General features: G+C 41.1%; 1 protein-coding gene across 1 annotated transcript in view; it reads left to right on the top strand.

Annotated features, from left to right (window-relative positions):
• Positions 1-2,045: 2,045 nt before the first annotated feature.
• kcnd2 (potassium voltage-gated channel, Shal-related subfamily, member 2) overlaps positions 2,046-15,035 on the top strand; it is a gene marked incomplete at both ends in the record, with an annotated part of 32,930 nt that continues 19,940 nt past the window's right edge. The window contains one exon of the mRNA XM_083916028.1: positions 2,046-3,157. Within this exon, the coding sequence (XP_083772154.1) occupies positions 2,046-3,157 (1,112 nt within the window). The remainder of the gene's footprint in view (positions 3,158-15,035) is intronic.

Genomic DNA, 15,035 nt, shown 5'->3' with positions numbered 1-15,035 from the left:
TTGTTTTTAAGACTACACCTCCTTTTGTTTGGGGATGGGAGTCTGGGTCAATGGTCAAAGATCATTCATTTTCTAGAAGTTCAGCAGCTGTGTGTACCTAACCATGACTCTGAACCCCTGTGGGCTTAGATGAAGCTGGGAAAGATCTACAGCTAAGTGGCAACAGTGTAAAACATATCAGGAAACTGTAACCTGAACAGAGGCACGGGAAAGTGAAAGTGATGTCAGCAAAGATGTTGAAAGCTATGGCGCTGTCCGTGGTGCTGAATGACAAAAATGGTCAAAACGGAACCGATATCAGGGGGGACGTGCTCTTTATGTCCTTAAACGTAAATATGATGCCAAATAAGGTTCCTGCAGCAACACACGATACACAGTGGACGCAGCTGTCTTGAATCCCCTCGGAGATGGCAGCGTTGTGTTATGGAACACAACAGACATTTCATTGATTATGGTTATTTTGAAAAATGTCGGTAGAACAATGTAGCCCGATGATGTTGACCTTTTAAGCTGTTGATCAGCCTCACAGAACAATACAGTTCATGAAACAATATTAATCATGATTTGTTGCAGATCTTAAATGCGTATTTATATTTATTTTAAGAAAGAAATCCAAAGAAAATCCCCAAGAAACCTACTCCTCAATAAACTCCAGTTCCTCTCGTCGACTGCAAGACCACCCTCCCCCTCCTCATCACCAAGCCCCGACTGTTGAGGGAAGAGAGAAAATCATATGCAGAGAGAGGAGTGGTCCTATCTGCACCCAGAAATTCCTCTGCTGCTTCACTGTGGGGGGACTAATCAATGCGTTATGGTAGTCCAAGTAGGCGGCATCTCCAGAACCCCAAGTTACCGCTTATGTTTCGGTGTTTCCTCCCGTTGAACCCTCACTTACTCTAAATGTACCACTGTGTATGATACAAATCCTGAAAAATCACAAATAAGGATGCTGATTTTCTGTGGCTACATCGATGCACAAAATCCTTTAAAGTTTTCCTCCCTTTTTCTTTCTCTATTTATTTTAAGAAAGAAATCCAAAGAAAATCCCCAAGAAACCATGCACATATAATCCTGTAAGAGGTTTAATTCGGAAAACAAAAACCAAACTGTATTAGAGATTTTTAGAAAGAAAAAGGGAGGAAAACTTTAAAGGATTTTGTGCATCGATGTAGCCACAGAAAATCAGCATCCTTATTTGTGATTTTTCAGGATTTGTATCATACACAGTGGTACATTTAGAGTAAGTGAGGGTTCAACGGGAGGAAACACCGAAACATAAGCGGTAACTTGGGGTTCTGGAGATGCCGCCTACTTGGACTACCATAACGCATTGATTAGTCCCCCCACAGTGAAGCAGCAGAGGAATTTCTGGGTGCAGATAGGACCACTCCTCTCTCTGCATATGATTTTCTCTCTTCCCTCAACAGTCGGGGCTTGGTGATGAGGAGGGGGAGGGTGGTCTTGCAGTCGACGAGAGGAACTGGAGTTTATTGAGGAGTAGCTGCAACGGGAGAAAAAACGCATGCAACTGAGCACCGTTGCCTTTGCGGATGAAAAGAAGAGAGAGGGAGAGAGACAGAAAAAAAAGAAAAGATCGCTTTTGGACGAATCTCTGCTGAGAAACTGCTGCTCGAATTGTTTAACTTGTTGATGCGACGTTATTCTACTGTTTTTCCTCTATCGTCTGGCTGCAGTATTCTCTTCCGAGGATTGGTATTTTATTAAACTCACCGTGGATGCAGTTTAAAGAGCAGCCTTCTCTAAGGTGGGTGGGTTTTTTCTTACTTATTGAAGAGTGACGTGTTCGAAATCCAATTCATATTCTGCCGCAATTCCATAAGTGATCAGTTACAGTGAGGAAAAGGCTCGAGAGTGATACTCAATAGTGCTATGCGCAGTATCAGTATAAGTAAATGGCTTTGTGTGCTTTAAAAAAAATCACATTCTGTGTCTCTATATGCTGTTCTTCCTGCAGATGCAATTCATCTCTGAACCATAGCACTGTGATAACCGGAGCAGGGTTTTATTAAACACTATAGGCCAGCATGGCAGCAGGTGTAGCGGCATGGCTCCCATTCGCCCGAGCGGCGGCCATAGGATGGATGCCCGTGGCGAGTACCCCGATGCCCATCCCTCCGAAAGACAAGTCGAAAGGCAAGGACGGTCTCATCATCCTCAACGTGAGCGGGTCCAAGTTTCAGACGTGGCGAACCACTTTGGAGAGGTACCCGGACACTTTGCTGGGGAGCACCGAGAGAGACTTCTTTTTCCACGAGGAGACAAACGAGTACTTTTTCGACCGTGACCCTGACATCTTTAGACATATCCTCAATTTTTACCGCACAGGGAAACTACACTATCCACGCCAAGAATGCATATCAGCGTACGACGAGGAGCTCGCTTTCTTTGGTATTATCCCCGAGATCATTGGGGACTGCTGTTATGAGGAGTATAAGGACCGGAGGCGCGAAAATGCGGAAAGGCTTCAAGACGACGAGGAGATGGACATAAGTAACGAAGCCACGCCTGTGAACCTGACGTCCCGGGAGTTCCTGTGGCGGGCTTTTGAAAACCCTCACACCAGCACCTTAGCGCTGGTCTTCTACTATGTCACAGGCTTCTTCATCGCCATATCGGTGATGGCCAATGTGGTGGAGACGGTTCCGTGCGGGACTTTGCCCAACAGGTCAATGGAGTTGTCCTGTGGAGACCGTTACGCGCTGGCCTTCTTTTGTTTAGACACTGCTTGCGTCATGATATTCACAGTCGAGTATCTCCTCCGTTTAATAGCAGCTCCCAGCCGGTACAAGTTCATGAAAAGTGTGATGAGCGTCATTGACGTGGTCGCCATCATGCCTTACTACATCGGCCTGGTCATGACTGATAATGACCAAGTGAGCGGCGCTTTCGTCACGCTGAGAGTCTTCCGGGTCTTTCGGATTTTCAAGTTCTCCAGGCACTCCGCGGGGCTGCGCATCCTGGGCTACACCTTGAAGAGCTGCGCCTCCGAGCTGGGTTTCCTACTGTTCTCCCTCACCATGGCCATAATTATCTTTGCAACGGTCATGTTTTATGCAGAAAAAGGCTCCACAGCCACCAAGTTCACCAGTATCCCTGCAGCGTTTTGGTACACCATTGTCACCATGACAACACTGGGGTAGGTGGCTGCATACAACATAAGTCCATTAAAACCCTTTCAAGCTGTTTCAACTCAACATAAATCACCGCCTCAACCACCTTACTGCCTCTGTGAAACATCCACATCAGTGACACACGGTACAAAACACGTTCTCAGTTGCTTAATTATAGTAATACCATATATTAATCAACTATTTTAAAAAATATATTTTTTTTCTCATTCTGGGAGAGTAGGTAAATAGGGCTAAAAAACATAATCAGCAATCATTTCCGGCCATTGTGTGAACTAATTGTACGGCCACAGGTGTGTATTTAGTTATTAAAGGTCTCGAGCGCTGCTCAGCCAATATGAGAGCAGGGACGGGCTGCTTTATAGAGGCTTCTGTGCGCCATTCACTGCCTATCAATGAGCCTGCACCTCACAAGCAGCCCTTATCCGAAGGTTAGGCCTCGTCCTTGCCTGTTTTCAAAAGCCTTTATTGGACGCGCTCTTTTGGAAAGGTTACTGCAGTGAACACACACATTGTGGCCGATAAACAGACAGGAGGGCTCTTTTCGATTTATTTAAATTCCACAAATTTACAGCAGAGCTCAAAAGAAAGAAAGGCTCATAACTGGCCATGATCCTTATACCGCATTTAGTCGCCAAACTGAGGCACAGGTGCAGTGATCGAATTAAAGGCAAAGTAGTTTTCAAAATGTAAAGACACACACACACACACACACACACACACACACACACACACACACACACACACACACACACACACACACACACACACACACACACACACACACACACACGTACCCTCCCCCCCGCATCTCTTTCATTCTCTCTCACTTTCTCTCCCTTTCTCTAACGAGATACAGTAAATATTTGAATGTTAATTTCATGCTCATGGACAACGTCAGCTGCACTTTATGCTGATGTAGCATGAATAAATCAAAAAGCGGTTTAAACGATTACACGGAATTAATTTGTATTGATGAGCGCGCCCAGCCGCTCAGATGCTGGCGTGGGTTATTATTATTATTGGAAATATTTCCATTATTCACTCCAGCTCAGCATTCTGGTGCGGTGCGCTCTCCAAGGTGCTGAAAAGTTTCTGTCAATTAGCCGACTGGCTGCCATTTGGTTTTTATCTGTTCAAATTAATACAATGATTGTGGCGTTTGAGTACCTAAAGCGCAATCATTAGGCACTACAGAAGCAAATAACACTTGGGGTGGTTCTACTTCGTGTGTAAAAAATATCGTGGTCGCCTTTTTACTTGCTGCTGCACGTACGAGTTTGAACAGCCACTCAGCCAATGTTAGTCCTCACGCGCTGCTCTTCACTGATGACACAGAAATGAGGTCCTGTTGAAATAATGTTGTCTTTTAATTTCAAGTCATAACATCGCAGATCAAACACTGCAAAACAAATTGCCACTGGCTATGTATACTTGTGTGCGTATATGGCGTGTGTGTGTGTGTGTGTGTGTGTGTGTGCGTGCGTGCGTGCGTGCGAATAACAGTGTGTCAGGCATAATTCTGTGAATATAAAGGATAGATTATTTTTGGTTTAATGTATACAGGGATTTTCATGCCTCATACAAACAAACTGAATTGCATTGTAACTGTTTGATATCCTTCCTGATATATCTGCACTAATGCAGGCACTCTTCACCTGCCTACCCTTCAGGCACCTCATTATTATTATTATTGTAATAATAATAATAATAATAATTTTTATTATTTACTGTCAATACAACAACCTATCTTTCTACAATCATGCAGCTGTTGACACTGAGTTAGTGGATTCCCTGTCTTCTAAATGACATACAAAGCTTCCCCCCTTGCACTCACTCAATACCAGTCGAACTACCACTCACCCTCGAAATGACCAGTGAGTGCATAATTAGCGATATGCACGATCCAGTGATTGAAGCTGCCAGCTCAAACGTAACGCTGCTCTGGCCATGATTCCCATTCAGATTCAAAGCACAGATGAGAGTTGTGTAAGAGGGTACATTATTTATCTTTGGGGAGCAACAAAGATAATGCTGCATTCAACTCGGAATCCCCTTTTTGTTGCCTAAGATGGATTTGAAAAAGATGTTCTGCCGTGCAAGAACAAAACTGAAATGTCCTTGGTAATGGGGACGTTTTTGTCACTCCATTGTGAACAATGACAGCCCGGCTGACAGATTTGCAACCTGAACTGAAGCCCTGCAGTGGTGCAAAATGCTGCATAGTGGACCACCGGTGGAGAGGCTGAATACCCGTCACTGAAAGACAAAGTCGGCTCCCTCTCATGATCCATCATTGTCTTGAGTTGTGCTTAAAAAAAACAACCCAAAAAACAAAAACATACAATACTACAGTATAGAGCTGAATTGGGGTTGTCATTGTCTGCTGAATACACACGTGAGTAAAATATCTGTTGCTGTACTCTCCTACAGTAACCTTCAAATGCCTATCTAATCAGGGGAAATGAGGTATTCTGGTGGTTTGTTTGAAATCACAGCATGCAGAAAAATTGATCTACGTTTAACAAATAGTTGCTGAAGTCAGATACAAATCGGGTAGTGTTTTCATTCGGTCACAAATAAGCTCTTTAAAGAATAGCGGGGGGTGATAGTGACTGTAACCTCCATTTGAGGCATTAGATTTCATTCTGATAGTCAATGATGCTTTCTGCTTGCAAGGTATCACGATTCCTTTCCACTACATATATTTTCAATTTCCCTGACTCACACCCTGTGGAAGTAAAGACACTGGCATGCGTTCTCTCCCCCGCTGATGGTCCATTGATTGTGCTTAAGCAGACGTGCAGACATTGGGAGAGCAGGGGCTCCTGTTCAGAGGCACTTGGCAGGCAGCCTGAATGAAAGGGAAGGGTGCCTGGAGAAACCAGCGGAGAATCAATAGCACTGTGCAGCTGCATGTCACGCCTCTGTGTGTCTACTGCTCTGTGCCACCAAACACAGGACAAGACCCACTTATCCCTCCTTATTTATTGAGTCTAATCTCTGTGGCTGCTTTCGGATACCTAACAAAGAGGAATCTGCCTCTGTCAGAATTCTCCTGCCAAAATCTTAAAGAATAGCATGCCCGGTTGTAAAATGTGAGATTGTTATCGTGGCACTGTGTTTTGAAATATCTTTGAACACTGCACTATGTACTGAGAGTATAATTTTGGGACTTGATTTAACACTGTCCATTTAAGGCAGCAAAAGATTCCAATATAAAGATAGCATGCCGCTTTATTAGGCTCGAATCAGATGATGTGGTGTTGTCTTGCTTTTGTTTTCTCTAGATGATCCACGCAGTCAGGGTGAATTAGCTGCAGAGGGACTTTTTGGTGCTTCAGATCTTTTAAGTGATTTAAGGTGTAATGGAGTGCACTGCTGAGAGCAGCTGTGAAAACGGTGGAAGTCAAGCGCAACCCACAAGGGAAGAGGAGTGGGGAGGACATGGTTTAGCGTGGCACAGAGGCACACACGTTCCTCTGGACACAAAAAAGACATTACCTGGTAGATATAAACGGCCACAGCATCTGACACACTTTTTTTTTACAAACATTAACACTTTCCTCCCAATACTCATATCAATATCTTTAGCCTCTGAATAATGCTGAGAAGAATGAACATTCTAACAACCGACTTGTGGTAACATTTACCATGTAAATTGTTCTATGGTGCAACAGTCAGCGCTGTACATTGTAGTGACTCAACAGATGTAGAATTTATCACCATGTTGTTTGTCTGTGCTCCGGCTCCACCCACCAAATAGGACTGGAAAGGCTTGACAAGTGAGCCCTATAAACCTTTCAGGATAGGATTTATAAGACAGAGGAGGCAAGGTTAACAGACATGAGGGTCACTGCCGGGCCCATAAACCACCAGAAGTATAACCATTATCATGCTTGCCAGTTTTGACACCTCGACCCTATCGCAATCAAAGCGTATAATGCAAGCATTGACTTCATGCTTCGATATGGTGCAGTGCAAAGCTTTTTGAAGTCCAAATTCCCTTATTACATGTCAAATGTAATTGAAATGTAAAGGAACAATCTGGAGGGCCTTTGTATCTGTGCCCATGAGATAACAACTGCATTCCTGATTATATACAGTAGCACTCGGGTAGATGGATAAGTTACCATGTCCCTTGCAGTCAATGCAGAGGATTTCCACTGTTTTTTTTTTTCCTTCAACTGAGCACGACAGTCAGTGAGAACATTTGGTGGTTTGATTATGTTCTGCAGTGGGGTGTAATTTTTGTGTTCAGTAGAATACATTACACCAATTGGCATTGTGTATGTTATGCATATTATAAAAAATCAGCCATCCATTATGAGCTATGTGATGAATTACTGTGTGAAGCAGAAGTGGCTGATGTGAGATGTGTAGGCTGCCATTAGCCTGTATGCTCATAGTACTTCTCCAGGTGCTTTATTGGGGAGGAGAGGTGATGCTAATACAAGGCTGGTATAATGGTCCTGAAGTGACAGGTGACTTAATGAGGGGAACCTGTCATTGAAATGTGTTCTGTGCAAGCTCATTTCTGCCCATGCAACTGACTGCGATATGCAGTGAGAGCGAGGGGTAGAAACAGGCAGCCTTCCTCTGAGAAGATTAAAATCATTGTGAAAGACAGAATCTGTGAGAAAAAAAACAAACTGAGATGCTCTTTTTTTCCTGCTCAATTGAAAATACACAAGCCTCTGCATTTTCTTTATTCTCTTTGCTTGCATCACACTGAAACAGTTTTGCACTGGCAGCTAGAGATTTAAAAGGGTGCTGTGGAGGTGTGAGCTGAATGATTGATTAACATTTTATAGTCATTCATATATTACAGATTTATCACATCATGTTTATGCACTTTAGGTAGAAACTTCAAAGACTTTCACCTTAAATTATATTTTAATGTCCAAACCCCCCCCCCCCCCCACACACACACACACACACAACACTCACACACGTGCACACACAAAAAGAAAATGTATTTGTGGTCAGTCAACCCTGAACTGAAAAACAGATTATTGTCAGCTGGTAGGTTGATGTGAGACATGCGTCACTGCAGATGGTCAGATTGATAAATAATCTAAATGGCAAGGACAAAATGGCTGTCCCTCCATTTTATTCAATTTCTTTGACAACCCGTCTTTGATGCAGCACCAATAACCCTCATTCCATGTGTGTGTGTGTGTGTGTGTGTGTGTGTGTTTGTGTGTGTGTGTGTGTGTGTGTGTGTGTGTGGGGGGGGTGTGTCATTAATTCACTTTGAATGTGCTGCATTAAGCAGGGGAATAGACTCGCATGTTCTGCTCTTGAGCCAGGGTAACGTAGTGTGAGGACATAAAATATGGCATCAGTGTTTTTTCCACTGCTCAGCATTTTCATCTTCTTTTTAGTATTGCAAGCAACGCCTAAGATTAATGGAATTTCCCAGAACAAGATTAAAGTTACTCCGAATGAATGCAGCATCACTGCATTAGGAAATAAGGAGATATGTGAGAAAACACATTACCTCGATTTCATTGTTGTTAGACAGTATTTGCTTTGCCCGGCTCCACTTCCATTCAATCTAACAGCCCAGAAACCCCGACCCAGTTTGAGACACTGAATGAAATGGGGAAATACTGCCTTTCAAATGTTGAGAGGTTGTTAAAGATATCGGATGTAAAGTGTATGCCATGAGATCAGTGGATCAAACTATGTGTAAATGGTAAACCCAATCACAACAACTATCTTCACATCTGGTGCTGGGTGGCTTATTTACATATACTCAGCATTTACATACAGATGAAAATGGCTTGTCTGGTCATAGAGATTGGTATGCAAGCACACATAATGCCTCCTCATCACTTTGAGATGTACAACAGCCTTCCAAGTGGATTACACTTTTCTCTTGCATTCGATCCATACAGTTGTCTTGTCAGCATCCCAATAAATTTATTCGGCAAAAACATATTTAAAAAAGATTTTAGGATTGTAGATCTCATTTTCCTAAACATTTATCCCTATCACTATTGTTACTATGTCTATATACAGATACAGATATATAGATGTAGATGCACAAGGCGTCAGCAACGCCACGGGATTTGGTTTCAATCCAACAATTCCATGGCCAGAGTCATTGATAATGTAATTATTAAAGGCGATAATCTGGTCTGGTGAGATAAATAAGGTGAAAATCATCATCTTATCATCATCACTTCTGAATATATTTTTTTATCAGTTTTTAATGGTAAATAACAAAAATGTATGTTGTGCAAATTATATGTACTAACAAACTGTTTGCCATGTGCATGCACATAACAGAAGAGAAGCAAGGAGTCTAGACATTAATAAGAGTTCATTTCATTGTCTTTTTGTATCAATCTTATTGATAAAAGTATTGATACCCAAAGTAAGATTGAGTGTCAGTACTATCAGTACTTTAGGTATCGATTCACCCACCCCAACAGCCCAATGCAACTCAGGATAACACTAGGAAGGGAAGAACATATCTTCACCCTTTTACAATACATACACACAGGGTAGGGTCAGATTACTCTGAAATGTAGTCAGTTACTGACTACAATTTATATGGCATTTCTTTGTGATAAGTAACTTAATCCATCCACTCTGAAAATATTGCACTTTGTACAAAAAAATGTTTTTTACACAGGCACACAAATATTCTTTTTCCTCTTTAGTCTCGAAAGATTTTTACTGCAAATAAAATACATTTTGCATACTCAGCATTTACAGTTCTGAAATCAAATCACCTTTACAAAAACAGCACTGGCACAAACTACAGGTGCCACATGCATAAAACTCTGTGTAGAGTCACGAGGCACAAAGACAGAAATATGCATACGTTTTGTAAATATTGAATCATTATAAAACTGGCCATACGTGCACAAGCCTTGTTTAAACATCTACAGTTAGCTGTGAATGGTTGTAGAAACGTCCTCTGTTTGCATGTAGAAAGTTGAGCCCTCCAGCATGCTCGTTAGATATGTCAATGATAAATATGGCAACTAAGGTGCAATTTCACTTTGCATTGGCAAGGTTCTCCTATGACACTCATGGTTGTGGCTATTTGTAGCATGCATACTGGTAACCGTACAACCAATCTATCTTACTGGATATACAGTGCTGGAATAAAGCCTGACATGCGGTGCTTGGCTGGATGTACAAATCATCTATTTTGCAAGAGCACCCTCCACTTAGTGCTGCCCAAGTCGAATTTGATTGGTTTAAAGAAATATTAAGTGTGTGAGTGTTTTTCCCCCTATCCCAGAATAATAAGCTGCTGGAGTATGGTCTGGCAGTGTGAGAGTACTGTACCACTAATTCAGCAATTGTTTCTGCAAACCATCATCGTAAAATGTAATTCATTATTATTAAACACTAGAACGATGATCAATGATTCATTCAAAATGTTCACGTTGAAAAAGAGTTTACAAAGAGATTCACAAGTCTGGATAAAATCATCTGACCATTAACAGGGAGATGATGTCACGGCTCAAATGTAAATGAAAACAGTGATACAGTTTATCACTCAATTTAAAATTAAGATTTACAGAACCTTAGCTTAATACAATTTGTAAAATTGGTAAACAATCTAAAAACAATATTCCTGTCTCTTAACTCTATACCCTGTTTAGCATATCACCTGCAGCTAGCTAAAACAGTGTGTACTGTAAACATGTAAATATGTGTGGGAAAAGTAAATAATTGTTATGTAATTAAACATCCCCAGTAGGTTTTTTTCAGAGGGGAGGGGCGGGATCCCCCTAGTTAGTTGACCTGCTTGCTACCCCCCCCCCTTCTACAGAGATTGTGCAGGGGCAGAGGGGTTGTTTAGCTGAATATGTTAGTCTAGCCTGTTTGACCCTTCGATCCTTTATTTGAGGTTTGTGCAAGTTAGAATCTATGGCCTAACTATGACTGTGAAATATCAGTAGCCTAATTGTGCTGTGTATTGATAAATCCATGGGACTGTCTGTGGTGCTGAAGTAGCAGAGGGATTTGTAATCAGGACTTTTTTTTTCAATTGAGTTGTTCATGGAGCAGTTCACTAATAGTTGTCAAAGGAATCGTCCCCCTTGTAGAAATTTTTCAAATAGCCTACTGACTATTCCTTTAAGCTGAAGTTCAGTGCTTTTTCTGAAAGGATCTTGAAGTTATTGTAAAGTTATACTATATTCCATTGAGTCAACTCATGTCCTTTCATTTTAGTCAGGCCTCACTTTCAAAAGAACATTTTCACATACCGCAGAAACCCTTTTGATAAGTTCAAGTTCAGCCACGAAAGTTCTGTTGGAGAGACATTCTGTACCTTCATGGTTAGGGTTTCACTGTAAGGTCAGAAAACTAATTATCAACCCAACATGGTGTTGAAACAACAGAGGAATGAATATGAATATGAATAATTCCCACATGGTCATATTAGCATCGAGAAAAAAAATAATCACTGCAACAAATTGTCGAGTTAAACATATGCAAGTCACTGGCCCTGGATTTGTACTTCTGTGCAACACTTGAGCACATCAGCATACAAAGAACAGGCTGTGGTGTGTTTTCACAGAGACCTTTAACATTTTTTAATGTCCACTATGCCTGTCTGAAAATTACACTACTCCCTGCATTGGCATGCAATGAGTGCTGGTTGAGGGAGAAACAGTTGTTCTTTTATTTTTAGATGCCACTGGCACTATGTTAAGCACTGAACTAGCATTCATTATGCTGCATTTCCCAGACTCGATCCAGTCTTTGCCCCCTTCCTGACCTTGAAATCCATCTACGCGGCACAGATGTGAGCAAAAAGTTACTAGAGAGGTGGTGACAGTTCCACCCGTCACTGTGAGGAGTTTGGGAGGGGTGAATTGCACTTTGCACCGATTTTTCCCCTCTCAGGCGCATGGGACCGCATAGCAAACACAATCTTGAAACTGTGCCAGCTTTTATAATGCCAGGCTGTGAGTATCCCTCCCCTTGACATTTGTGTCTTTATCAAAAACGCCTCTCAGCCAACAAGCCAACATCTGTGATCAGCAGAGATTCAGAGATTATAGCTAACAGCAATCATCAGTCTGCTGTGTGAAAGAAGAAGAATTCAAAGAGTGATGTAACTTCGGCTGCTCTGACACCTCATCTGAGAGTGAAAGGATATTACTAGATAAGGATTTTAAGAGAAAGTAATGCTGTTTTTAAAGCCTCTCAGCAAAACATAAACTGGGATGAAAGGAGAGAAATACATTACCTTGACAGTTACCTTAGTTTTAAAGTACCTACACTTAAATGCTGTGTAGCATACATTTATTTCACAGTGACACACTTTCATTGCAAAATAGCTAATGTGTAATGTTAACACCAGTTACTGCCATGTATCCTTTTAAGAGACTTGTCAATATAGACTTTCATGTACCAAAGACAAACAGAAGCAAGCTTGTCATCAGAGAGAGCAGTGAAACTTTGATGCGAACACATTAATTGAAATTTGGTCTACAGCCCATTCACAATACGTGAACGTGAGCAGCTTCACAGCAAAGTCATGAATATTGATTCAGCCTGTTTGTCAGCTTAAAGCTGCTTCACTGTTGATGAACCATCTCATTTTTGTCAGAGCTGAGACATCATGTGCCAGTTTACAGAACCAGGATACCACAATAAAAGCTCCTTGTGATCAATACTGATGCCACTCGAATTAAATCCACAGCGTTTGCTGTGAAGGCAGAATACAGATATCTGCATATCTCACAGGTGTGGATTCCAATCAAGCTGCCCATACATGCCACGCTTAACCTGCAGTCTTTGCCACAGGCTCTATAGAATATTAGTTTCTGTATGCAGTATGAATGATAAGAGGCTATGTCCCATTTCAGCTAAGGTATAAAGAATTTCCTCCTGTCTGCCTGGCAGGGAGGTCCTGCTGAGATGAGGGATGTCAGCCTGTCACCCTGACACATGGCAGCTGTTTCCTGCCTGCCCCTGTTTCTATAAATAGCTAAATATATCACCTAATGTAGGCCATTTGGTCAAACAGAAACTAAACAGGACATGTGCTCCAGGGCTATATTTTTCTCTTTCACCTCAAACTAAGTTCTAATGTACAGGTATATCAGTGTAATATTTTCTTCTTCTTTTACTAATCTTCTTGATCATCAAAGTGCTATTTCTTTATATCAAGTTCAGACATTCAGCTAATAATTTCTGGTGATGTATTTGGAGTGCAATAGATTTATTTAGAGATACATATTTGAAATATATTGATTATAAGTTTGCTTGCTATCCTCATTCTAATTACCAGTTGCTACAGTTTTTATCATATGCTACTGTATATCGTTGGTGGGCACAAATAAAGCATTTAAAAACAATAGCTCTGCAATAACTTCCAGCTTGTGAAAAGTGCATTGTTTTTATTTGTTAATTGTTATTACGTTTATAATGTTGGTTCTTATATCTTATATCTCCTCCAAACGTTCTCTGTTGGAGGTAGCCTAATTTCAACCACACCCAACAATATGATAAAGTTGAATTACCTCTAACCATGGTCCTAAAGAATGACCACAGTGTTAAATCAACACTGCACTGACAAAGTCTTTGAGCATTAAATCTTTACAAAGGGAAATAGTGATGATGCTTTTATTGTGCCCGCCACCTGTAAATTCAGAGCAGTCACATGGCAGATTGAATGCCTCACATATCAGTGTCTGTCTTTTGACTGCATTTCAGGGTAATTTACTATCCCACTGTGATAAGCCATGGTATATTTTATTTTTAAGGTTTCTGCATAAACAGGGGAGTAGTTTTTTTAGCCACATTAACACACATGGATCTGTGAATGGCGGTGTTTGTTGGCTGGTTGACCCACATCAATTGAGTGGATTTTCATAAAGTTTTGTACAGATATTCATAGTCCCCAGATGATGGAGCATACTGACTTTTACCTCTAGCACCTGCTTAAGAGCTGCAGGAGAAAACCAGTAAGATGGGGGGAGAGGGGCGCAAACTGCTGATTTGTGTGACTTTCGAGTGTATTTATAATTGATGTATTGATCGGAATCGGTTTTTATGTAAATATTCATTCAAATATTCATTGTTTGGGTTCTATGTTTGGTGTTGGTTTAATGTAAATATGTATTATTTCAAGTGATGGCGGCCCCACCTGAGTGGTCTTGTCCACCTGCAGTATTTCCTGCTGCAGGGAGGGAATATAAGGCAAATAGTTACTTTGAGTGTAAGTCGGTCTGGGTTTGTCTCATAGTGACTATATGGAATACAATACAGTTCATAATTGCCGCTTTGCACTTAACCTCCATACCATGCTTCTCTGTGTGAAAATCGGACATGACCCTTTAACGATTTATGTAGTGCCATCATCAGGTAAAAAATTAAATCTGTCCAAAACTTTGGTTTATTACCAAATACCTGTAAAGCTAATGGCATTAGTATTTAGTGCTAATAAGCAGATGTTTGCATGATAACGGACTTAAGTAAGATGGGGAATAAAGTGGTATTATACCTGCTAAAACCAGCATGCTGACTTTAGCATTTAGGTCAAAGCAGTTCTGTGCCTAAGTACAGCCTCACAGAGGTGCTAGTTTTAACTATTGTCAGTAGTTATTACAGTGTTTTGTGGTAACTATATGACAGGTCTGAAAATTGTAAGACTTCCACCATCACATTGGATGAATTTTACATTTGATTGTGCTTGCACAGATCAGTTTTGCATCACTGCTAAAAGATATCTTGTCAGTGAAGTATGCTTGTAGCTAGTAGTATGTAGCTTCACATTAGGTGTTTTACACTTTTTGTCACATATTTTTGAATTTAATTACAATTCTGAGGTAATCTTTATTTGAGTATTTCTATTTTATGCTGCTTAATACTTCAATGCCACTACACTTCATAAGGATA

Source organism: Echiichthys vipera, assembly GCF_963691815.1.
Source record: "Echiichthys vipera genome assembly, chromosome: 7".
NCBI classification, from domain to species: Eukaryota; Metazoa; Chordata; class Actinopteri; order Perciformes; family Trachinidae; genus Echiichthys; species Echiichthys vipera.
The sequence above is the reverse complement of the archived record's forward strand: the minus strand, read 5'-3'. Positions and strand labels throughout refer to the sequence as shown.